Source organism: Pleurodeles waltl, chromosome 6, assembly GCF_031143425.1.
Source record: "Pleurodeles waltl isolate 20211129_DDA chromosome 6, aPleWal1.hap1.20221129, whole genome shotgun sequence".
NCBI classification, from domain to species: Eukaryota; Metazoa; Chordata; class Amphibia; order Caudata; family Salamandridae; genus Pleurodeles; species Pleurodeles waltl.
The window spans coordinates 624,693,339-624,718,993 of record NC_090445.1 but is presented as its reverse complement, the minus strand read 5'-3'; the positions used below and the strand labels follow the sequence as shown (position 1 = coordinate 624,718,993).

Genomic DNA, 25,655 nt, shown 5'->3' with positions numbered 1-25,655 from the left:
GTAGTGCTAAAGAGACGTAAGTGGCCAAGCCACATTGAAGGTGACCATACTTCGCCATCATGATTGCTGGGGGAAAGAAGCATATATAGCCCTGCAAGTGGAATGGTTCATCCGGCCAAGTTTCCTGCATTAGTATAATGTCAAAAGTGCTGATGTATTGGATGGAATCATGGTCAAAAGCTTTATAAAGGAGACAATTTACATTGCAAGAACACAAGGAGAAGATCTCCTTTGATGATGTAGGGACCCTCTTTTTGTCTGAGGTTTGTCACCGTGCCTATTACAGTTGTTAATTGTTTTTGGAAACCACCTTAAGTCATTGTTTGAGGAGAATTCGGCTGTGGTGAGGTGTTTTGGGGCCCAAATTCCCCCCTTGCAGTAGTGGAGGAACTTGAGGTCACAGGAGAGCAGCCCCGGGTGCTCCTAAGTATGTTCCCCTGCTCTGGGGCTCAGATTCAAAGGCAGGACCCGATGTTGCTAAATGAGTTGGGTAGCCAACCTCACAGTGCATGATAATACTGATGCCCCAGCGTTCGAAGGTTGCGCTTTCTCCTAAGATTGTTTGGGCGATTAGTCCTGTCTTCCATGTGGCCTTTGTAGCTTCAGGGGTGGTAGCGCTGGTTGGGTGGAGAAATTCTGCTCCTAGATCAGTTGTATTTAGGCCACATATAGAGGGAATATGTAAAAGAAGCAGGAGAATGGTCCCCCTAATCAAGATATTACCGATTCCCCTGGATTTGTAGTGAGGACGAAAAGTTAATGTATTGGTGGTTGAGGGGTCTGGTCGAATTTCAAATTTCTGCAGCGGATGAGAAGGGTTCCCTGAAGGGGAACCCCCTCCCTGATTCCAGCAGTTGTTGGACCTGTTGGTTTTAGAGTACCCCACTTGAACATGATGTGCGGGGCAAGAAGGTGTAATAATCGCTCCCTGGTCCTGCGGCGGAGGGGCTATTAACTGGGTGGGGCGAGAATGGAGGAAGTTGCTTGTGTAGGTTGACTATAGCTTCCGGGAGTTAAAGCAACAGCGGTGCGCAGGAGCTGCTCGGATTGCAATGCCCCGGCATTGCCCGCCCCTTCTGCTGGCCATGGGGGGAGGTCATTTTTGGCTGCGTTCCTCTGATTGATAGCCAAGTTTGTGGGTAGGTCCTCGGAGATTTTCACTGAAGCAGGTGTCCCAGGAGACATGACTTCATTGGAGGTCCAGATGTCGGGTAGTGTTAGTTTGGGGTCAGCTGCCAGGTTCTCTCTGTTCCCTGCAAATCCCTTCTTGCAGCCTTTCCTCCGGTGAGTGCGTTTTTGCTTGGCGTTGAGTTTCACCATGACATTGCCATCCACAGGACTGCCATTTGGAAGCTGGTTCCTTAGAAGTTGGGATGTGGTTACTGTTGGAATCAGGTTGAGAGGGGTTGCTGTTGCAGGAGATGCCTGGTTGGGACCATTTGTCCTGTCATCACTTCTTGTTCCCAGGCTGATGGTTGTAGTCTTGTGTGGATCCAAGTGGATTTTTTCCAGGACATGTGTGGAAGGGTCAGATGTGGGATATGAGTATATTAGTGACCGGAGACTCCCACGTTTAGAGACGCACAGAGGTTGGCGAGCATGGAAGGTAATGTGGATAGTTTGCTTATTATTGGCCCACATGAGCAGCTTGTGAGAGTGCTTCTGGGGTTTTCTTGTGAGTGCGTAAAGAGGAATTTGACATCACCTAGTTTCTCATCTATTCCTGGTACAAATATTGCCAAGGTGTTGAGCAAAGTTAGCTGAACATCCATTTTGTCCGACTGATAATGAAGCAAGTCCACTAGAAGCTGCATGGTATTGAGCAGGGAGGCCCAGGCGGCATCCATATACGCCATCCTTTGGAGACTGCTGACTAAGAGGTGGAATGATTGTGTCAATGGTCACGTTAGTCCTTGCGCCGTCTTCTGGAGACTGCTGACTGGGATCTAAAGTAGATCGAGTAGCAGAAGGGGAATCTTGGGAGTATGAGACAAGCATGTCCTCCCACTCTTGCATGTTTAAGTGGGATAGGGTTTCTTCGTCCGCCCCATACTGAGACTCTCTGTTTTCATATTTTCTGGAAGAGATATTGGGGAAGGGGGCTGAGATCCTTCATTTGTTGCAGTTCCCTGACAAGCAGTATCTGAAGTAATGGTTGTGGCCAGAGCACCTGTGGGCAGCTGGCCCTCCTTGTTAATGGATGCGGGCTGTGCCGCTTTCAGTTCACGGAGCTCTGGATGGATTTGGTGGGTCACACTCTGGGGAGGGGAAGCCCACCATTAGTTCTCTGAAGCCTGCCTGGGCTCCTCCTGGATCTCTGCCCTGAAGAATTTAGCAGGTTGCCCCATGGGCAATGAGGTTGTGCTGGTTACTGGAGACTGTGTAGGGCTCAGGTTTGGTGCAGCCCCCATTATGGCAGTGTTATTTCAAAGTGGACAGCTTTCTACTGTGGTTGCAAGGATTGACAGAATTAATGGAGGCTGTAACCCCTGTGTGTCATTATTATTTAAAAGTAGGACAGGTCTGCAGTTTTTTAGAAAGGAGAACTTGGTGTACATTTTTGGTTGTCAGTTAGTGTTGCAGCGTTTTTTAGATTGATCCAGGCTATTTTTGGGTTACAGGCTGTGCCCAACATAAAGTCTGGAGATGGGTTGCTCCCTTCCTGGTCTGGCTCTGACTCAATCTCAATAAGAGGTGGGACATTCTGTGCCGCATGATGGCTGTCTGGAGCTTGAGGTCTCCTCTTCCTTTTTCCAATTGCGGTTTTATTTGGGGGCGTCTTTCTTTTTTTGCCTGACAGCATGGTCATGTACTCCCTTTCCTTCTTTTCCTTCTCTTCCTTCCCTTCTTTTCCCTCCTGCGAGCCCCTTGGGCATCAGCTGGCGGGGTAATAGAGGTAGTAAAAGTGGTGGCACAGAGAAGTTGACAGTCAACTATTGAATCTGTCATACAAAAACACTCTTGATTCTGCAGGGGCAGAGACAGGTGCAGATTGAGGAGTACCTGAAGGTACCGATGCTGGTGATCTAGAGCTGCTGGCTGGGCAAATGAGGCTCACCAGCCATCCGCAAGCGACATCCACCCTAGGAGGGTAGCTTCTGCGGATGCTGAGGCACACCCTTGGCGGTGACTGAGTACTGTCACCTGCGCACTGAGGAATAGGTCTGACTGCTCCAAGAATGGTCCCCTGACACTGAACACAGGTTGTGTTTACTCAGGATTGCAATGTCCACGCCTGAGGGGCCAGGGAGTCCAAATACGGGAGACCAGTGGGCCTGTTGAGCTGCAGGAGCGGATTGGGGGGAAGACAGGCGGTGGGGGGTGGTCAAGGGCAGGGTGAGGATGAGCAGTCTCCTGCTCTGCCACCTGCCTCGACCAGCTCTGACTCCCTCTGCTCCCCTCTCCCCTCTGCCCGCCCTAACTGCTCGTCGGCTCCACCAGGTGCCTGGCCTGGCGGGGAGGCTCAGGGGATCTGGAGCTCAGGAGCTCAGGAGCTCAGGAGCTCAGGGGCTTGGGGACGAGGAGCGATATGCAGAACAAAGGGGAGCAGGGCCCCCAGTCGCAGAGATAGGGACAGGGATGGGGAGAGCCAGGGTAGGGGGGGTGGAGAGACAGATGCCATACTGGAGGACTGAGGGACAGGGAGGGAGGCAGGTGACAATTGCGGCGGCAGCCAAGATGGCAGTCCAAGCAACCAGGAGAGTAACTGAAGGGCCCAAAGATGCACCCCCTGTTGGCCAGTCCTGCCGGCCCTGTATCCACTGTGTCTACTGCCTTCAACACCTAGCCCGGCCCAGCTCAGCCCAGCCCGGCACCCCTTCGAGCCCAGCACACACAGTCCCTTACTGCCACAGCCTCCTCTCAGTGCCTTGCGGCCACCCCTCAGCCCCCTCACCTTACCTCACCACTCTCTTCCTCCTCCGCCTCTCTGCGGCGCCCTTGGCGATGGGGACCAGGACTAAGATGCATGCCGGAGAGTGCCGAATGCTCCGCTTCACTTCGCTCCGCATCAGCTCGCAGCTCGGCTCAGAGCTTCCGGTTCTGGTTCCGGTTCCGGGGTAACATGCGTCAGGTCAGCACAGGTCACTCTACCATTTTGCCTTTGTCATAGTAATGCCCTGTTTGCTTGTTACTGTCATTATCCTCTGCATTTTATTGAAAAAATTATAATGAAAATAATTTTAAAAAAAGAAACTTATCTACATGATATTTTTGGTCTTGATATTCTTGACACAACATTTTGTCCACACAATATTTTTTCTCCTATATTTTGTCTACATACTCAACAGCAGTTGTCCCTGGGCTTGTCTCCATTTGACCCTCTGCTAACTGATCTTATACGCTATTGGAACCAGGCTTCCCAGGACTTTAATTATATGATTCCAATTACACCCCAAATTACACTAGATCTTCAATGGTAGTTGATAAATCACAACCTGAGAAAGGGCATTCCATTTCACCTGCATATCCTTAACAACATATCCAAGATTTTCCAGGACTAGTTGGAGGATAGGAATCTGGTAGTGAAACCATCAACACAGTAGCAAGGTTTTACCCAAAGCATCAGGTAGAAACTAGAAATTGGAAGCTCAATCATATAGCAAAGGACATCTTTCTTGGGCAGAGCTACATCTCTTGGTGGTGAAGGCTATTTATACCCAGGGTGATCTGCATTTTCAGGTAGACTCTCTGAGTCAGAACATTCCAACACCAGTGGCATATCACATTTCCCAGGTGCATTTCAATCATGTATGTTCCCTCTTCTGACACCCAAGATTGATTTGTTTCCATCCCCCCACAATGCAATGGCTCCAATTTAATACATGGAGTTATTTTGTCCTCAAGCATATGGGTAGATGCTTTGTTAATCACGTGGTCCAACAGGATTCTTTATGCTTTTCCTCCAATTTCCCCTCCTCTCAAGGGTGCTATAGAGAGGCGGGCCTACATCTTACTAGCCTCCTTTTGGCCAAGGTCATGGTTTTTCAAGATAGTGCCGATGATTACAATGACTCCATTTCATCTTACCCTGCATCCCCTTCCTCTTCACTTTCCCATCCTGCTACACAAATCTTTTAAGCACCTAGCCTTAACGGCTTGCAAACTGAAATGGATGGATTAGAGTGATTGGGTTTATTTAAGCAGGTAGCACTGGAAATCCAGCCTTCAATGAAGCAGGACTGTACTAGCTTCATACAGCAAGCATTTGCGGCCATGTGTGATTAAGGCCTGTAGATCCATTCAGGATACTAGATTTTTTGTGTGACGGTTTGCTAAAAGATTTGGCTCCTGCTACACTGTCTCCACAGAAGGCATAAATTAAGGGCCTCAGGGGACTTGTCCCTTCACGTAGCCATCTCGGTAAACGTTTTAAAGGTAGGAGACTGGTAGTTCCCAACCCTATTCCAACCTGTGATTTGTCTGCAGTCCTAAAAGGTCTTCAAGTACCGCCTGTTGAATCTTTGGAGGGGGGTAAACTCCCTCGGCATTCTTCAAAAACGACTTTCTTAATAACCATTACCACAGCAAGAAGGAAGGGGAAGTAAAATACTTTGGTGGTATTTTATCATTAGTTAAGATTTTTCTCAGACATAGGCCCTCATTATGATATTGGTGGTAAAAACTGCCTACCACCTGGGCGACGGCTGCCAAAAGACCGTCGCTGCGGCTACCCGCCGTCAGCCGGATTATGATGACAGACGGATTTCCACCAGAAGAAGGGCGGAAATCCGGCTGTGGCCATGCCGGCTGACGGCGGTAAGGTGGTCACAGTCTTTTGGCAGCCGTCGCCCGGCAGTAGACGGTTTTTACCACCAATATCATAATGAGGGCCTATCTCTGAGAAAAATCTTAACTAACGATAAAATACCACCAAAGTATTTTACTTCCGTCGCCGCGGCGGTAGGTGGTTCTTACCGGAAACCAGTAGACCACCACAGACCATATCATGACCCATGATACGGCCTGATGGTGTTCTGCTGGCGGACTGCTGGCAGCAGCGCCCCGTTCCGTCTCCTGCTGGAGGACCCCCTGACATCAGGTAAGTCGGGTGCTCCGACAGGGGAGGAGGTGGTGTGTCTGTGTGTGTGTGTGTGGGGGTGTGTGTGTATGTGCGTGCGTGTATGCAGGTGTGTGATGCGTGTTGCATGTGTGTGCAAGTATGGATGTGTGAGTGCGTGTATGTTGTGTTGTGTGAATGCGTGTGTGCTTGTATGTATGGATGTATGTGTGAATGGATGTAAGCATGCATGGATGAATGGGTATGAGTGCGTGTATGCGTGTGTTCATGTGTGCATGAAGGTGCGTGTATGTAGTGGGGGGTCTGGGGAGGAAGGGGGTGGGGGAGAGTTTGGGGATGAGGAGGGGGCGGGGAAGACCCCTATCAGTGACAGGGAAGGGATTCCATGGTTTTCGTGGCAGTAAGGTTGCCACAAAAACCATGGCGGTAGGCGGGGTCATAATCCCGCAGGCGGGCAAGTGGAGTCCGCGGGGCTGGAGACTGAAATCTCCAGCCCGGCGGTCATTACCGCCATGGCAGTTGGTGTGGTACAAAGCCAAACTGCCAATGTCTTTATATGGAGAAAAGTACCGCCAGCCTGTGGCAGTACTTTCCTCCATATTAAGGCCGTCCGCTGGGGTCATAATGACCCCCATGGTGGTTTCAGATCAGAACCCAAGTTTGTTCCAAAGATTAATTCACATTTCCACCTCTCTAAAGAGATAGTTCTCCAGATCTTCCAATCAGATACACTCCCTAACAAACCTTCAATGCTGTACATCAGACATTCTCTCAATCTATTTAGAGTGTATGAAATCATTTAGAGAATACAATGCTTTGTGTATTTTATTTGGCTCTGCCAGTGAAAGTCAAATGGTTTTCACTCCCACGATGACTAGATGGGGATAAATGGCACTAATTCAAGCCTATAGATCTTTAAAGCTGGAACCTGAAAAGAACGTTGTGGAATGTTCTCCCAGATCCGTTTCAGCCACATGGGCAAAAGCAGGCAGGTCTTCCTTGATAGAAATCTGTAACACACTGACCTGGCTGACCCCCACAAGCATTCGGAAATCATTACAGGTTAGACCTAGCACATTCTTCAAAGAAGAATTTTGGACCAGGTGTTTTTAATTCGGCAATAAATTAATTGTTGCCATAATTAATAAATGTATGTTGATGTATGCATCAAACAGTTGTTGGTGCAAATTATTTCCCTTGGGAGATCCTCAAAGGGTCAGTCCTGGGATAAGAAAGTGGGGTGATGGGTAATAAACAATGTACACATCTGTGATGTTCATGTTCCTAAATCATAGTCCCCCTTACCTGAGGCTAAGTTCCCCCTTCCCTCCCTATATTTGTAACTCCTAGTGAGTTCTTTATGCTTGTTACAAACAGACAGAAGGGGAGCAGGACATCATATGCTACTTCTAGGAAGTAGTAGTAGAAAGGGGTCTTAAACTTCTCTGTCTTTGTAATGGACCTGTATGAGACAGGACTCCTTGAATGGACTGGACTGTGACGATGATTACTTTGATTCATGGTAATGAAGATTACCATTAAGTAATTTTTCATTGTTTTCGTCTGCCCTACCTGTCCCTTACATCATGAGGTGGATCTGTCCCCTCAAGACAGTCTCTTTTTCTCCACGTGTTTAGCAAATACAATTTTAGCAAGAACTTTGTTACTTAATTTTATACAATCTCCTGCCAGATTCCAGTTGAGGATCAGGGGTCTGTGATGCCTTAACTAGCTTAGGGGCTAAAAAATGGCCAGATCATAGCTTCATGTGTCACAAACCTAATTAAACATTCATTAAGCACTGGACAGCTTAAAGAAATGAACAGTGACTCCATTGATCAAAACTCATTGGATACAAATTTAGTATCGAACTGCATCCCCCATCAGGTCTATCCTGGATATCAAAAATCACTGAGAACATTGTTGCTTCTTTACTCCAGTATTTCTTAAACGTTCATCACAGAGTGTACACTTATCACTCAGGTTTCAGGCAGCAGTATGGCACCAAAACAGCATCTGTGGCACTATTGATGTGCGTGGAGCTACTGATGATGGGAACATGTCAGGGTCCGTTCTTTTGGATTTGTCACCTGTGTTTAACACTGCAGACTTTGACTTGATGTTCTAAAGCTTGATGTTGCATGGCGCTGTCAGAAGCAGTAAGAAAATGGTTAAAATCCTTTGTGTTTTACCGTGTACAAATGGTGAAATTTGGTACAATTGAATTACCAGCAGCTTAAGTGCAGCATTAGGTACTTCAAGGCTTTCTACTGACACATTTTTGTCTCCAATATATTCATCACATTTCTGTATTCAGTCATCTTAGTGATGCAGTTGCAGTATAACTCTTAAGCTCAGTTAGATGTATCTGTTTGTTAGCCGCCCTGAAGATGATTTCAATATGAAGCAAAGACTAGATGATTTAGCCTGGATGCAAAATAGTGTGCTAAAGCTCAATGAGGCAAAAAGAAGACCTATGTGTTACGAGTAAAAGCTGTGGCTCACTAATAATCTTCCACTGCCTTGAAAAATGGCCTCCCCAACACTTTTACAAAAATGGCAAAGAATCTGGGTGTTGTGAGGCATTCTAATCTAAAACTGTATATATATATATATATATATATATATATATATATATATATATATATATATGGACAGTGGTTCATTCAATTCTCTTTTGCTTAAGACAACTTAAGCTGAAAATGAAGTGGATATTATCGTTTGTTAAAAAATTACTGATTTTCTTTTTGTTAAGTTTTGCAAACCCTTTTTTCATTGATCTCAGCCTGTGGGTGTTGATGCATTTAACAGACAGTTGTTTGAGCGTTCATGTGTGTCTTTTCAACATGGAAGGCAAACGGGTGTCAAAGAAAAGACGCTGTTCTTCAGACACGGCACTCTAGGAGTTGTTCCAGAAAAAAGGATGAAGAAGTCATCAGGAAGAGAAATATTTATCTCCTCGTCAGTTGAAATTCCTAATCAAGTAGGAAGTAACAGCTGCCCTAAAGGAGAAAAGAGCTAAGAGAAAGAAAGGGTTCAAGGACAATAACTCTAGATTCTGAACCTTATGCTAGTGCCTTAATTGGAAGGATGGTTTATCAGAAGAGACGAAGTGCCACGTGTTGGTTCATATTAGAGAGAACTTGGGGATTTCGAAATCATCACAAACTCAGATGAAAGATTTACTTTTTACTGGGTCTTGATAACCTACATTGCGTGCCTTTTCATGACAAAATTAGGGGCCAGATGTAGGAAGCCGTTTGCATGGTGCAAACTGCGAAAGTCGCAGTTTGCGCCATGCAAACAGCCTTCTGCGATGCACATTCACAATTTGCGAGTCGGTACTGACTCGCAAATTGTGAATGCGACTCGCAAATAGTAAGGGGTGTTCCATCGCAATTCGCAGTTACCACCAGTGTCACACTGGTGGTAACTCATTCGCAAAAGGGAAGGGGTCCCAATGGGACCCCTTCCCCTTTGTGAATGTGGGCAAAAAGGTTTTTTCAGAGCAGGTTTCGTTATTTTTTATTTATTTTGCAACTCGTTTTCCTTTAAGGAAAACGGGCTGCAAAATAAAAAATAAAAACTTCTTTATTGAAAAAGCAGTCACAGACATGGAGGTCTGCTGACTTCAGCAGGCCACCATCCCTGTGAGTGCAGGGACTTGCTATGGGGTCGCAAAATGCGACCCACCTCATTAATATTTATGAGGTGGGTCTTTGCGACCCCATAGCGAGTCGCAGACGGTGTCTGAGACACCGTTCTGGATCCGAATTTGCGATTCGGAAATTGCGAGTCGCATCAACTCACAATTCCCGAATCGCAAATTCAGACCTTGCTATATCTGTCCCTAGATCTCCTATGATGCAGCAGACGTATTTCGAACATATTGGTGCACCAAGATTTTTACAAAAGATTTATGTATTGGAGAACGCTGATCAACTTCTCCCCTATAATATTAAAACTGATGCAATGTTAGCCACCCTAATAGCTCATACCACTGTCAATCTGGAGAACTGTTCCCTGAAGAGCTCGGTGTATAAAATAATTAATCCTGTCAGGCCTTTACCCCCTCAGGTGCCAAGCCTTTTTTTTGCTGTTTGGGGCAGTTCGTGCTTAGGCCCTCATACCTTTTTGTCCACATAAGTTACCCACGCCAAATTTGCGTCCTTTTTTCCAACATCCTAGGGATTCTAGAGGTACTCAGACTTTGTGGGATGCCGTGAAGGAGACCAAGAAATTAACCAAAATAGAGCAAACATTTCGTTTTTTTTTTTAAAAAGGGAAAAAAGGGCTGCAGAAGAAGGCTTGTGTTTTTTTCCCTGAAAATGGCATCAACAAAAGGTTTGCGGTGCTAAAATCACCATCTTCCCAGCTTTTAGGAAAAGGCAGACTGGAACACATTTTTCAACACAATATTTGCATTTTACTGGGACATACCTCATTTTTTCTATTTTTTGTGCTTTCAGCCTCCTTCCAGTTAGTGACAGAAATGGTGTGAAACCAATGCTGGATCCAAGAAAGCTAAACATTTTTGAAAAGTAGACAAAATGCTGAATTCAGCAAGGGGTAATTTGTGTAGATTCTACAAGGTTTTCCTACAGAAAATAACAGCTGAAATACAAAAATATTGAAATTGAGGTGAAAAAAACCAGCCATTTTTCTTAACGTTTTACTCTTTTAATTTTTCCTGCGATGTCAGATTTTTTAAAGCAATATACCGTTACGTCTGCTAGACTCTTCTGGTTGCGGGGATATATAGTGCCTGTAGGTTCATCAAGAATCCTAGGTAACAAGAGCCAATAAATGAGCTGCACCTTGCAATGGGTTTTCATTCTATACCGGGTATACAGCAATTCATTTGCTGTAATATAAAGAGTGAAAAATAGGTATCAAGAAAACCTTTGTATTTCCAAAATGGGCACAAGATGAGGTGTTGAGAAGCAGTGGTTATTTGCACATCTCTGAATTCTGGGGTGCCCATACTAGCATGTGAATTACAGGTCATTTCTCAAATAGACGTCTTTTTTACACACTTTCTTACATTTGGAAGGAAAAAATGTAGAGAAAGACAAAGGGCAATAATACTTGTTTTGCTATACTGGGTTCCCCCAAGTCTCCTGATAAAAATGGTACATCACTTGCATGGGTTGGCCTAATGCTCGCAACAGGAAATGCAACATGGACACATCACATTTTTACATTGAAATCTGACATGTTTTTTGCAAAGTGCACTAGCTGTAGATTTGGGCCTCTAGCTTAGCCGACACCCAGGGAAACCTACCAAACCTGCACATTTTTGAAAACTAGACATCGAGAGGAATCCAAGATGGGGTAACTTGTGGGGCTCTCACCAGGTTCTGTTACCGAGAATCCTTTGCAAACCTCAAAATGGAGCCAAAAAACACTTTTTCCTCACATTTCGGTGACAGAAGGTTCTGGAATCTGAGAGGAGCCACACATTTCCATCCACCCGGCATTCCCCCAAGTCCCCCGATAAAAATGGTACCTCACTTGTGTGGGTAGGCCTAGCGCCCGCGAAAGTAAATGCCGCAAAACACAACATGGACACATCACATTTTCCTGAAGAAAACAGACCTGTTTTTTGCAAAGTGCCTAGCTGTGGATTTTGGCCTGTAGCTCAGCCAGCACCTAGGGAAACCTACCAAACCTGCACATTTTTGAAAACTAGACACCTAGGGGAATCCAGAATGGGGTGACTTGTAGGGCTCTCACCAGGTTCTGTTACCCAGAATCCTTTGCAAACCTCAACATTTGGCCAAAAAAACACTTTTCCTCACATTTCAGTAACAGAAAGATCTGGAATCTGAGAGGAGCCACAAATTTCCTTCCACCCAGCATTCCCCCAAGTCTCCCAATAAAAATGGTACCTCACTTGTGTGGGTAGGCCTAGTGCCCGCGAAAGGAAATGCCCCAAAACACTATGTGGACACATCAAAATTATAAAATACAAAACTACCTGTTTTTGCAAGAGGGGCACCTGCGTTTTTGGTCCTGAGCTCAGCACCCATCTAGGGAAACCTACCTAACCCAGACATTTCTGAAAACTAGACACCTGAGGGAGTCAGGGAGGTGTGACTTGTGTGGATCCCCCAATGTTTTCTTACCCAGAATCCTCAGCAAACCTCAAATTTAGCTAACAAAATCACATTTTTCCCACATTTCTTGTGGGATCACCACACCGTGACAAATTTCCTACCACCCAACGTTCCCCACAGTCTCCCTATAAAAATGATACCTCACTTGTGTAGGTGGGCCAAGTGCCTGTGACAGGGAAGAGGCAAAACCATTTTGAAATTGAGGGGGAACCAAAGCAGGTCCAGAAGGGCCGTTTGAAAAAAAACATTTTTAGGCTGACAAGTGCAGCAGAATTGTTATCGGTATAGATGAGACAATGCTGGGTGGGAGGGAATTTTGTGGATTCCTGCAGATTCCGGATGGTTCAATCACAAAAATGTGGGAAATATGTGTGATTTCCTGCAAAGTTGGAGGTTTGCTGGGCATTGTGGGGAAGAAAATTGTGTAGGATGCATGTGAAGCACACCACCAGATGTTTAGTTTTCAGATGTGCCTAGGTCTTGTGGATTTTTCTGCATGGCAGCATCCTAAAGTCCAAAAAGTGCAGCCTTCACCATTCCAAGTGGGACGATTTTGAGAGTTAGCCAAGCTCTCATGGCCCAAATGTGAAACCAAAACCCAAAATAATCAAATGTCCTCTTGCTTGCCGTGGGATAAGATGTTTTAGTGTTCGGGGGGAGAGCTGAAAGACTGTTAAACTCCTTCAGTTGGGGTGGGGACATAACCAGGCCCATACTGGTTGGTAGCCACCACCCCACTATTCTTTTTTTTTTTTATTCCCTGGCATCTATTAGACTTTCAGCCCCCCCGGGGTGTGGATCGGGGGTAATTGCCTAATCTGCCCACTGGTGGGCAGAACAACTTTGGCCCCATTTATTTGGGGTGGGGGTATGACCATACCCCGCCCTCTTATTTTGAAAAAAAAATCTTCCCTGGTCTCTAGTGGGCTTTCTGCCCCCACCCATTTGGGGCAGATGGGCCTTCCAAAAATAGACTGATCTGCCCCCAAGAGGGCAGATATGGCCAACAGTAATGTGCCCCCGTGGGGAGCGACCCTTGCCCAAGGGGCTGGCCCCCCAAACAAAACACACACATACACACACACATCAATCCCTGGTGCCTAAGTGGTTTCTGTCCGCCCCCCGGGGGCAGATCGGCCTAATAGAAATAGGCCTAAATACAATTTGCCCCCTAGGGGAGCAACCCTTGCCAAACATAAAGTAAATAAAAATATATATATATCCCTGGTGTCTAGGGGGTTTCTGCCCCTCCAGGGGCAGATCGGCCTAATTGTATTAGGCCAATCTGCCTCCAGGGTGGGCAGAAATGGTCTAAAAATATCAGCACTTTTTGCAGTTCTTCCTTTCTGTCTCAAATCCACTCCCAGAGTGTTCACAAAAGTTCTGATGCACCTAGTGGGTATTCTTGACAAAGAAAGGATTCCGGTTCATTCGTATCTAGACAAGTTTGGTCTTAGAGTTCATTGATGCAAGTCTTCAGAGGCACATTGGTTAGGGATCTCTTCTGCCTAGAAGGCAAGAAAAGATTATCAAGATTCTGTACAACTTCATGAATCAGATGTGAACACTAGCCAAGGAATGGTTCGGAAATCAGGGACATGTGGCTGCAACTATTTTTTGTATTCCACAGGAGAGGTTCTTTCTATATATCTTGGTCACACTGTTCCTAAAACTCTAATTTCCAGCCAAAGATTATCTGGAAAAGAGACTTTCCCCTCTCTCTTCAGATAATGGAGGATCTGAAGTTGTGGTTGGATTCGTGCTTATCTGACAAAGGGGTTTCATCTGCCTCCTTTGGACTGGGTGATAATAACAACATATGCCAGCAGAAGTGGATGGGGTGCATGGATGGACAATCCATCATTTTAGGACAACTAGTCATCGCTGGAGAGGAGGGAATCATTTAATTAGAGAGAAATGGAGGCTGTTCACTGTGCTCTCCTCCAGGTTTCTCTGTATCTACAAAGGATTATCTAAACAAACAATGTGGCAAAAATAAAAGTAATTGATTAGATGTGTGGCAACAGCATTTTCCAGTGGGCAAGGATACATTTGCAGATACTTTCAGTGATTCATATTTAGGGGATTCTGAATCAGAGAGCAGACCATCTGATCAGGATCTTTCCATTGTTCAAGGATTATCAATTCAATCCCCTAGTATTTGCAGAAATTTGCAGGAGATGGGGAGTCTCAGTGCTAGATCTTTTTGCTAGTCAGAAAAATGCCCTGAGTGCAGTTTTCTATTCCAGGACCAAAGCGAGGAAGGGCATGAAATGTGGATGCTATTTCCTGACCATGACCTCAAATTATTTTGTATGCTTTTATTCCTCTTGACAGTGGTATTCCTAACGAGAGTGAAGACAGGCAGAGTATTAGTAGCTCTGATTTCTCCAGCTAGAAGCCGCTCATCTTGATTTCCTCTGATAGTATGGCCGCAGGTCAGGATTGGATATCCCACTTTTTTTGTCCTTCATAATTCACCTTTCTTTGTCTCTGAGGACCCTTCAACGTCTTCTGTTTATGGCATGGAGGTTGAGCAGTTAGTTTTGAAGAAATCAGGCATTTAGGAAATAATCGACTCAAAAGATATATAATCATCATTGGTCATCTTTTAGAAAGTGGGGTGAGTCCAGACAGTAAGAACTGTTGTCCTGTCCCAATATCTCGATCTTGCAGTTTTTGAAGGATGGTTTTGATCTGGCTCCTAAGCGTGGAACCTTAGGATTGCAATGTTTATTCATTGAAGTATTTAGAGAAAATTTGATGAATGTTTCAGTATATGAAGCCATGGCTTTTAGATTTGTTAAACCTGTCAGCCTTACTGTGGCCTTCCCTCAAAACGATGTTCCTACTTACCTCCAGTACGTGCTGGATTTATGCTTCTGTAACCAGTGCTAAAGTGCTTGTGCTCTCTTCCTAAAGATGGTTTGATTGGCATATATCTAATTGGCATATTTAATTTACATGTAGAGTGGTATACCATCTACCCAAGGCCTGTAAAGTAAATACTGTCTGTGGGCCTGCTGCACTTATTGTGCCACCCACTTAAGTAGCGCCTTAAACCCTGTCCCATTCCTGCCATTGTAGCCTGAAAGCAATTTTACACTGCCAAGTCGACTTGGCATCAAACCCCCTTGCCAAACCTTAAATACCCCTTTTATTACATATAAGTCACCTCTAAGATAGTCTGTAGGTAGCCCATAGGGCAGGTGCTGTGTAATTAAAAGGTCAGACATGTACTTATACATTTTACATGTTCTGGTAGTGAAATAAATCCTAAATACGTTTTTCAGTGTTGTGAGGCCTACCGCTCCCACAGGATAACATTGGGGATTCCATATTTCCTTTAATAAACTGTAATTCCTAATTGAGAGGAGGTAGATGTGTCATGTTTGGGACCTATGGAATTGTAATGATAAAACCTCTTTAATGGTAAAGTTGGGTTTTTCATTACATTTTTTTAAATGCCACTTTTATAAAGTTGGCATTTTCCTGCCCTTATCACTTTTGTGTCTGCAGCCTGTCCTGGGTCACATGAGTGGGTGTAGCTGACAGGCTTTGTGAATTCATCCCAGACAGTCACACAATAGAGGGATTCAGTGTGCTGAATGGGCCATCTGCTGACAGGATGGGGTGGGGCTGAGCACATCCCCAGTTACACCTGACTAGCCTGTGGTCTGCCTTCACACAAATGACCTAATGACCTCGTATTTCTGCTGTGGTCCCTGCTCTGGTGGAAATAGTGGTCCCTTCTGTTGTACGAGGTATAGTCACTGCTCTTGTGAGCTGTTGATGTCTTGCTATTGTCACAACTGTGATTGTTCTTGAGTTCTCTGTTGGTGTTGCAGCTACTGTTGCTCATTTCTGGCCTTTCAGGCTTGATAGCTATAGATGGAACTGTGGTGTCAATTTGTTTAGCTAAAACACTGCTGTTTTCCTTGCTGAGCTGGCAACAGTTGTTTCTACACTGGCCACTGCTGTGGAAAAAGTGGTTATAGTTGCTCCTGCCACTGTCCTGGTGGCAGTTGTGGTTGCTGCTTTGTTTGCAACTGTGGTAGTTTCTTTGGCTCCTGATGTGGTCAAAGCTGTTTTCGGCATATATTGTCAGCTTCATCCCAGCAATAGTCCCAGCTGTTTTAGCTGCTGCAGTTGCAGCAGGTAGAAGCTTGTGTGGCTTCCGTGCTATTTTGCAGCTGTTGTTGCTGCTTGGTCCCTCCTGTTGAGGGAGCTGTAACAGGTGTTCTGGCAGATTTTGTGGCTCCTGCCAGCCATTTTTTCTGTACTGGTCACTGCTGTTGTTGCTCCTATTATTTTAGGAACTGTAGTTGCTATTGTCCAAATCATGGTTTCTGCTTGGGTACGTCATTGTGACAGTAGTGGTCACTGCTGCAATACCTACTTTTGTGGCAGCTGTGGTCACTGCTGGCAAGTGTTAAGCTTAGTTTGCTTAGGCAAGTGTCTTATTGAAGAGCTGGAGGACCCATGGAGGTCATGTACCAGACTTGTAGCAGTCAGGGGTTGTGACAGTTCTTGTCGCTGCTTTTGTCCCTACCCAGGGGAAGCTGTGGTTGATGCAGTAGGTGCTTCTGTTATCTTACTGTGGTCGGACACATTGTGACATCTGTGGCTGTCAGTACGTAATTTGTGAAAAGTAAATGGCAGGACCCCGGATATTTCTCAGGAGGCCACTGAAGCTTACACCACCCACTTCCTCTTCCCTTCCAGCACTGCTAAATGCCAGTACCATTGCTATCCATTAACTGTCACACTCCTAAAAATGTGACATGTTGAGCTATTCCAGGTCACCTAAACCTGTAAAATGGCCTTGATGAACTGGTATTATTTTTAATGTATTACATTGTTAAGTACTGTGTCAATATGCTGATTAAAAGGAATATTCAGACAACACAATCATATGTTATACTATACAAGTGCTGGTGTTCAGAAGTAGGTGCCAGCGTCGAGCACCGGAGAACAACAGCACAAACAGCTGCTGTGATAGCTTGCATGCTTGCCGTTTTTCTTGCTTTTGTGGTAGCTTTTATTGTTGCTAATGTCTCCAGTATGGTTAGAATTTTGGTCATTGCTTTGTTCTCTGCCTTGGTGGCATCAGTGGTCAGTTGAAGTTGTCGTTTCTGCTATTATCCTTGCCAAGGTAGTAACAGTGTTGTCCCTGCTGTGGTTACAGCTATGGTACTATGATGATTAGTAGAAACCCTGTTATCAGAGTTGGGAAATACTCCCAATAAACTGCAGTGAGTCACTAGTTAGTAATGCAGCAACATTTGTCTCATGCTCCGAGGCTAATCTGCCACCTACTATTATCCCTTCTATCCCTCGATAATACAGGAAAGTCAGTTTCCAATGAAAACAAGAGAAGACAATTCGGGATTCCTCAGTGGTCTTGTATATATTAGAGAGGACCCCAGCTTCTTCCCACACGTTCCTTCTTTCTTGACTATTGTAGGAAATTGGGCTAGTGGTTGAGGGGGGAAAAACCCTATACAAGCAGCAACCACAATTCGTGTCAAGCCGAAACACAACCAAACTCCAAATTAACCTCTGCGCAACCCTCTGGTAGCTTGGCACAAAAGCAATCAAGCTTGCTTTAAAGGTAATGTGTAAAGTATTTATGTAGTCCAAAACCAGCAATAAAGTGAATACAACACACACAAAAATCCCACACCAATTTCATAAAAATAGAGAAAAAATGTGATAAATTATTTGACACCAAAACAACAAAAATACAATTAGTAGAACTGGAGATACACACTGTTAAAATTTTACGTTATCTGGTCATGCTAGATAGGGACAAAGTCACAAGTTCCAGCTGTCCGTGTTGGATTGCGGGTTGGATACAATGACCAAGTTAAGTCGACTGAAAAAAGTACTTTAAATCCAGGTTGCAGAGTGTTGCAAGATGCCGTATTGAGGATGTGCCATGTAACAGCAGTTTTGATGAGCTGCGGGGCTGTGATGCAAGGTCCTCCATTGAGGATGAAAAATGCATTAGTGGTTCTGAGGAGTTGTGGGACTGCAATTTGAGGTCCAGCATCGAGGAGGAGCTGTGCAGCAGCAGCTCCAAAGTGTTGCAATGTCTTGCATCAGAGATGCATCACACAGTGGCGGTTCCGATGCAGAGTTACAAGGAGATGCATCACGCTGTCTTGGTCCTGCCTAAAAGACAACAGCTGAGCTGTCAAAGCACCTTCAGGCCCACTTCCAAGTGTCCAAGACTGGAGTGGCCCCACTTGGGGGGGGGCAAGACTCACAGCAGGCAGATTCCATCATCAGGGTTCAAGGTGGTTGGATCATTTTGTGTTCCTAAAGCTCTGATCAGAAGGCCCACCAAATAAACCTTGGGAGTCACTCTGGTGGTCCTGGGTTTCATATGCAGGTCCAGTCCTTCTCACTCAGACAGCAGGATAGCAGAGTAGCAGTCCTTCTTGCAGCAGAGCAGGAGAACTGTCTTTCTGAGTCTTCTACAGATCAAATTGTGCACTGAAGAGTTGAGTCTGAGGTTCCATTATTTATACCTTGTGCCCACTTTGAAATGTGAGAAGCTTCTAGTGTCCGTCCCCTAAAGAGTTGTCTGGAATTTTCTGCCTCCCTGACCAGCCCCAGCTTCTCTGGGCGCACAAAATACTAGTGTCAAACCCTTTGTGTGTATGCTGAGAGGCAGTCTTTGTGATGTGCATGTCTGATAGGTGATAACGTTGCCCCTTCGTCAAGTCAGAGATGGCCCATCCTGCCAAGACTTATTCCCCCTTTGTCTCATTGTCTGGGAGTAATACATGAAGATCAACTGCCAGCTACACCTATTCATGTAACCCAGGATACAGGCTGCAGGCACCAAATGGTTGGGACAAAAAAAATCCACATTTATAAAAGTTGCATTTTTCAGAACTGTGACTTAAAAAACAACTTTTCTTTAAGAAGGATTTTAAATTATGATTCTTTAGGCACCAAACTTTGCATTCCTACCTGCTCCCAATTGAAATGTATCACTTAGTAAATGTAATGTAATAAGTAACCCACAGTTATCCTATGGGAGAGGTAGGAGAGGGGCTGCAGTAGTGAAAAAATAATATAAAAATGTTTCACTGCCAGGACATGCAAACGTTAGAAGTACATATCCAGCTGTTTAAATACACTGCACTCTGCTCTGTGTGTTGTTTAGGGCCTTCTGTAGGGGGTAGCTTTTATGTATTAAAAAGTAAGGTTTGGGCCAGGCAAAAGCTTTTTTTGCTAGGGTGAAATGGCATTTTGAAACTGCACACAGACTACAATGGCACGCTTAAGGCATGTTTAAGAGGACTACTTACGTGGGTGGTACAATCAGTGCCACAGGCCCACTAGTAGCAGTAGCAAGCCACTTCCATGTTCACTCCTGAATCTAAGCAGCGGCTGCCATTATCTTTTTTCAGGATTATCAGGCCTGAGCTACAGCTTTAAGGGAGAGAGTTTACCATCTTCGCCGCTTCACTTTTTGCTTAACTTGACAATAGTAATTTAGGGGGTCATTACGACCCTGGCGGCTGGCGGTATGTTGGCGGTAATACCGCGAACAGGCTGGCGGTGTTCCGCCAGCAATTATGACCGTGGGGGAATTGCCACGGCCATACCGCCGGCCCCTCAATTTTCCCGCCAGGATTCCGCCTGGCGGTCATAATCCCTAGGGCAGTGGTGCAAGCACCGCTGCCCTGGGGATTATGAGTCCCCGACCGCCGGCCTGTCCATGGCGGTACACACCGCCATGGAAAAGCCGGCGGTAAGGGGACTGGGGGTGCCCCTGGGGGCCCCTGCACTGCCCATGCACTTGGCATGGGAAGTACAGGGGCCCCCAGGCATAGCCCCGTCGCGCATTTCACTGCCCGAATTTTGGGCAGTGAAATGCGCGATGGGTGCTACTGCACCCGCTGCACATCAGCATTACCGCCAGCTCTATTACGAGCCAGATGCAATGTTGATGTGACATTTCCGCTGGGCCAGCGGACGGTAACACTGTTACCGTCCGCTGGCCCAGCGGAAATGTCATAATAGGGAGACAGAAATACCGCTGGCAATGGCGGTATTCTGTCTCCCGCGGCCTCGGCGGTCGTTTGAAAAGACCACCAAGGTCGTAATGACCCCCTTAGTGTCTTTAATTTGTTAGTAATTCAGCATCTTTATCTGATAACCAATTGCAGTGTTTTTTTCTAAAAACAGTAGTTGAGATTTTGTTTTTTGATGTGACTACTGTAGTTTCAGTTTGTCAATATTATTTGTATGATTTGCTTGCTGATGTCTATAGATCCATTTCTATTTGTTTGTCTTTCTATAGTATGATCTTACTTTCCTTTCCTGTGTCTACAATACATTCTTGACTTAAATATTTGTTATGTTGGATGTTATTGATTGATCATATTTCTTTCCTGTGGTGGCCATTTTCTTTATTTCAGTCATGGTGAAAATAATGCATTTATTATGGATTCCCTACATTTTGAAGGTCTTAGCAAAAATACACAAAATATCTATTTTAAAAGCCTAAAACATGATGTTATATTGTGTTAAAATACTCACATTTCTAATAATTTCATTATAGCAATGAGTACGTGCATGTATTGCTTATCCATCCTTAATATTAAAATGTTGTCATGCTAATTCATAAACCTTTGAATACTGGAGTAATTGATCACAAATCTGATGTAGAAGGTAATTGGGTTTAGCAAAACTTGAATGTGGTTTAATTCATATTTTTGCTTTGTATTGTCAAATGTAAAAGGGTGGTCTCGGAGTGGGTATTGGTAATTACTTATCTGTGGGGAGGTACAATTGCATGCTGCAGCAAGTTGTTGGGTGGTTGCTCAGAACCTCCGGCTGTGTTGTGCATATTGTTTATATAGGTAGGTAGGGCAGTGTTGACACTAGGGAGGTCAAAAGTGCAGGACTTCCTGTATTGCAGCTGATGAGCAAGCACCCAGCGAGTGCGCAGATATTATCCTAAAGCAGAAGATAGGGAGCTGCGGATGGCCAACATGTGGAAAGAGGGAAGCTGATGAAAGGCACAGCTAAGTCCTTCAATTCTCTGGACCAGGGAAGCTGTACTTACCAATACAACCAATTCTGATGCATAGAAAGAGGCAAAGTATAGAATCAGGGAGATGTCCACCTATCAAAGTGATACTCCCCAGAGAGGAGTAGGTTATGAAAGGAGCGATCTATAGAAAGGCAAAAGGGGTGTTAGTTTGGGAGGCCATTCCCCATTTCGCTTCTCGAGGCCAGTGGGTCTAGGGGGTGTGATGATATAAGAAGAGGCGAATAATGGGGGACAAGAGCCAACTTTAAATGGAAGGTTGCCTGCTGATATCCCCACTTGTCTCTTCTTTAGGATACTATTGGTCAGTTTACTGACTCTCCAGAACAGAATCCTTCAGAACTCCACTACTAACTCAAGATAAGGCTACCTCTGGCATACAGAACATCTATATCAGGAGACCTCTGACTCAAGGACTGAATGGACAACTAATTAAATCAGCCGTGGGATGTAAGAAAACATACCCCCAAACACGGCATGGTTTGATGTATAAAAGTGATTGACAATAAAGAGCAAAAGACAGCATTCCCCTGGAGTTTTGCATGATTCTTTCATTTAATGTTAGTTATCTAAGTTTTGGAAAAAAACTTCCCTATAAGTACACATTGATTATAATACACAAATTCGAGGAGGGTATTAATTTGTTTACTGACCCATGGTTGGCTTTTGATAATTAACTTTTAGGCAACCCAACATTTATAAGATTTTGAGTGCTCTTTGAGACATTAAGTAGCATGACTCTTGTAACTGATATTTAACACCTCTAGAGAAAGTACTTTCTCATATTGATTATATTCATATCCTTTTATTTAACTTAGGCTCTGATGTAATACTTGGAGGAAAGATACTCCATTGCGAAGGAGTGTCCTTATCACAAAGAGTTGGGTCCACCCCCCAAATTTAGATGCTGATGAATGCAGATGCAGCTAGACCTTGGTTTATTCACATCTTAGACTACTGTGTCTCTGCTGTGATTGAACCCCATCTGATGGTCCCAGTGGAGTAAGGCTTATTGGAGGCAGACCTCTTATTCTTCCCGCCTAATTTAGATGAGTGGAATTAGATGTCAGTTTTCACTTCCGGTCACTGCCAGGAAAACCCAGGCGGTAAGGGGCAGTGAAAACTGCTTAATGCTGCCATCGCCATGGCAGATAACTCCTATGGCAAGGGAAACATTTTCTTTTTTCTTTTCAAAAAGGAAATCCAGCTTTGGGATTTTCTTTTTAACAAAAAAAAAAAAAACAGTTTGAAGCAGGGCTTTTTCATATTGACGGAGCCCTGCACCAAACTGCAAAAATCATTGACATGAATGGCCATGCTTTAGGAATGACCACCAGCTTGTTGGTCATTTCTAAATTGGACAGGTGGCACCTCGGCCAGGGTGATGGAGTAATTTACTCCACTCCCCTGATGGAAGAACGGTCCGCCCACCCATATCTACATCAGGCACTTCTGATCACATTATGATTTCTCTTCACTTGAATATATCTGATGTTAAATTCCCAAGTTCTAGATGGTGTCAGAATTCACTTGTTATTTCAAATGGAATAAATATATAAGTTATAAAGAAATGTTGAAATATTGTTCTGGAAAAAAATCATTCTTTATTAGGTCTTATTTGGGATGCCTTTAATGCCATTTTTTATGACATTCCTATCTCCCTAACAGCCACACAAGAAAACTCGCCACACATTAATACAGTTGGAAAAGGAAATACAATCAATTTTATTATACAAATATTTTGTAATGGCTATAAATACAATCCTTGGCTTTCTTAAAGTGCTGACTATTCTACAGCTAATGAAAAAGCAAAACGTCACTTAGGCTAAAAGAAATCTGATTGGTCAGTTTTTTGAGTGCAAGATCTGGTAAACAGAAAATAAGTTATGTTTACCATTGTGATGATGGTTGCAGTGAATAATGGTATTTTGAAAGCCTGTCGAGGAAAGTGGATGGCAATAATGCCCAATATATAGCACTAATATTTTCTGAATGAGCACTACCTTAAAACTTTTAAGACCAGGTAAAGCTCCCGGTCTGGATAGTATACCAGAGAAATTATTTAAAACCTTTTCTAGTATTTTAATCTTTCAAATGGGAAAGTATTTCATCAGTTTATAGTGGATGGTGAAGCTTCCGTCTCCTTTAAAGAAATTCTGATTCAACTTCAGAATAGTAGCAGTGGATAATAACCATTATCTCAAAAGAGATTGTGTCTATTACCTGGTAATTGCTATGCTATCTGTATTCTTTTTATGATTACTGCGTACCCAGTAAAATATGTTTGTGTCCACAATTATATTAAGCTTGTTTATTCAAAATAGCAATGGTATTGATGGGTGCTACGTCCAGCTGCACTCTGCTGCCTAAAGAGTGCCATCAGATTGATTGAATAAATGTCACTCACAAAATTAATTTGATTTGTCTGGAGCACAACAATTATTAACAATATGTATAGGATGACTTTAGTAGTAATTGTTCAAAAATTGTGCAGTAAAACAAAAAGTGCTTGTTTATTACATTTCGGACACGTATCTTCCGGCTATCATAACATTACTTGTGAATAATAGTAAGCTCTCTAGAAAAGTGTGACAGGGTAGATAACAGAAAGGTGCAAAGCTGAACGATGGTCGTGATCGAAATCATTAGGCCAAAACCAAGAATTGAGAGGAACGTTTTTTCCAGTAAAGAGATTATTTAGTGAGTGCTGCACAAGTGGTTTGGAATGTGGTTAGTGTCATGGTAAACTTAAACAACCCATCTGGACAGCTGTACTGTCTTTGGTTGCCCGGCAGGCTGAAGCAAACAGCCGTAAAAGAGGTAACAAACAAATTCCGCACGAGTCATCGGAATATGGAATTCCGTCTGGAAACACAGGCGGGAGGCAAACATAATGACAATAACGAACATCAACACCAAAAGGAAGGTCGAAAAGCCAAAAACTAAGCGCCCAGAGGCAATTCGGTAACTTAAATATATCAGTCGACATAGAGACATCAGACAGACAGCGGCAGTTTCTGTGAACACCAGGTTCTCGTGTAATTGAGGCCCGACGTTTGAGAAACAGTGAGTATGTGCAATAATGGAGTGAAAGCAACGTAAATTAGGTTGAAAAAGAGTAATACAATTGGGAGAGGACTCAAAAGGAGAACCCAAAGGAGTAAGTAAACGCCATATTGCACTGGAAACAAAAAACAAGTGAGGCTGAATATGAGTAAAGAGGGGACTTACAAGTACGTAAAGAGCCAAAATGTGGAACGAGTGGCTCATAAACATATAGTAAAAGAAGAATGAAGTTGTGTACCTTGTGTGTGTTCTTTGGCCCAAATCATTGTTGTTTGAACCTCTAGCGCTTTGTAATATGTAAAATATAATATATACCAGTTCTATGGATGGATATAGATATACAGGGGATAAATTAAGTGATCTAAAAAGGTGGAAAGTTGATAACAGGAAGTTAGCTATTGGTTTGATAAGGTGGAGACAGATATATAATAATAATACGTTCAAGGATCAAACTATCTTAGTATCTAGGCATAGTACTGAGTAACCAGAAACAAATGTATTGTACAATGCAAAGAGATGTGTGGAACAGAGTACTTTGTCAAGTATTGTCCGACAATCATACATGCTATTTACAGTAAGACCAGCAGTGTTTAGACAAGATGGCATCAACATTGATATTGTGAAAACAGTCATACATTTGTAGAACCTTGAATATGGAACATGGATGTAGTCCACAAAGTATATCATTTTAGCAAGATAACATCATGGTTGATATCATGTATGTGAGGGACAGTTAAAGATATAATTGCAGTTCCTAATTGTGGAAAGAGAATGGGTACATCAGCCTATTCTGAAGTTAGGAAATGATGCACTCCACAGTCCTGACTGAGTCCCTTGTCTGCAGGCTGTAGCTTAATGATCCATTTTGGTTCTCTTTTGCATAGTGCTGGTGTTTTGTTGCCCCCTCTGCTACTCCCTTCGACCAAGTCTAATGTGTGGAACTTGACTGAAATGTTGTTTACGGTAGAATGCATGGTGTTGTAATGTGTACCCAGTGGGTAAAATTCATCATTTTGTATGTGGCTCGGATGCATTCCTTTAAGCAGCTGATAGTGCTGCCAATACAGAGCCTAGTTTGTATATAGCACAATGGCAGTTGCCACTGTGTAGTTATAGTTAGGATTGCGTTTCCATAGGAAGTACAGTTTTTGGTTGGCTAATAATTTTGGTGCCATTTGACAAATCCTGGTGAAACCTTCCAAATAAATTCTTCATCCACCTCAGCTCCTTCCTGTAAAGTGTTGGGGTGATCTGTCAAGTGGGGGCTGAGAGAAAGGGAGGTACCAATTTTCAGTAAGAAATTTGAACAGCGATACTTCAAAACTGGATGAAGAAAATTACACAAAATTTGGCAAAAAGCTAGATCTTGGTCCAG

At 44.0% G+C, this 25,655-nt stretch overlaps 1 protein-coding gene across 2 annotated transcripts in view; it reads left to right on the top strand.

Annotated features, from left to right (window-relative positions):
- The window catches only part of SHISA4 (shisa family member 4), a 239,031-nt gene that overhangs the window by 201,480 nt on the left and 11,896 nt on the right, over positions 1 to 25,655 (top strand). Inside the window, exon 5 of one of the 2 annotated variants that reach the window (XM_069238955.1) lies at positions 21,509 to 21,716. The exons of the other annotated variant lie outside the window; for it this stretch is intronic. Within the exon in view, the coding sequence (XP_069095056.1) occupies positions 21,509 to 21,531 (23 nt within the window). The 3' untranslated portion in view covers positions 21,532 to 21,716. Of the gene's footprint in view, positions 1 to 21,508; positions 21,717 to 25,655 lie in introns of those variants that run through there. 2 annotated transcript variants of the gene reach the window in all.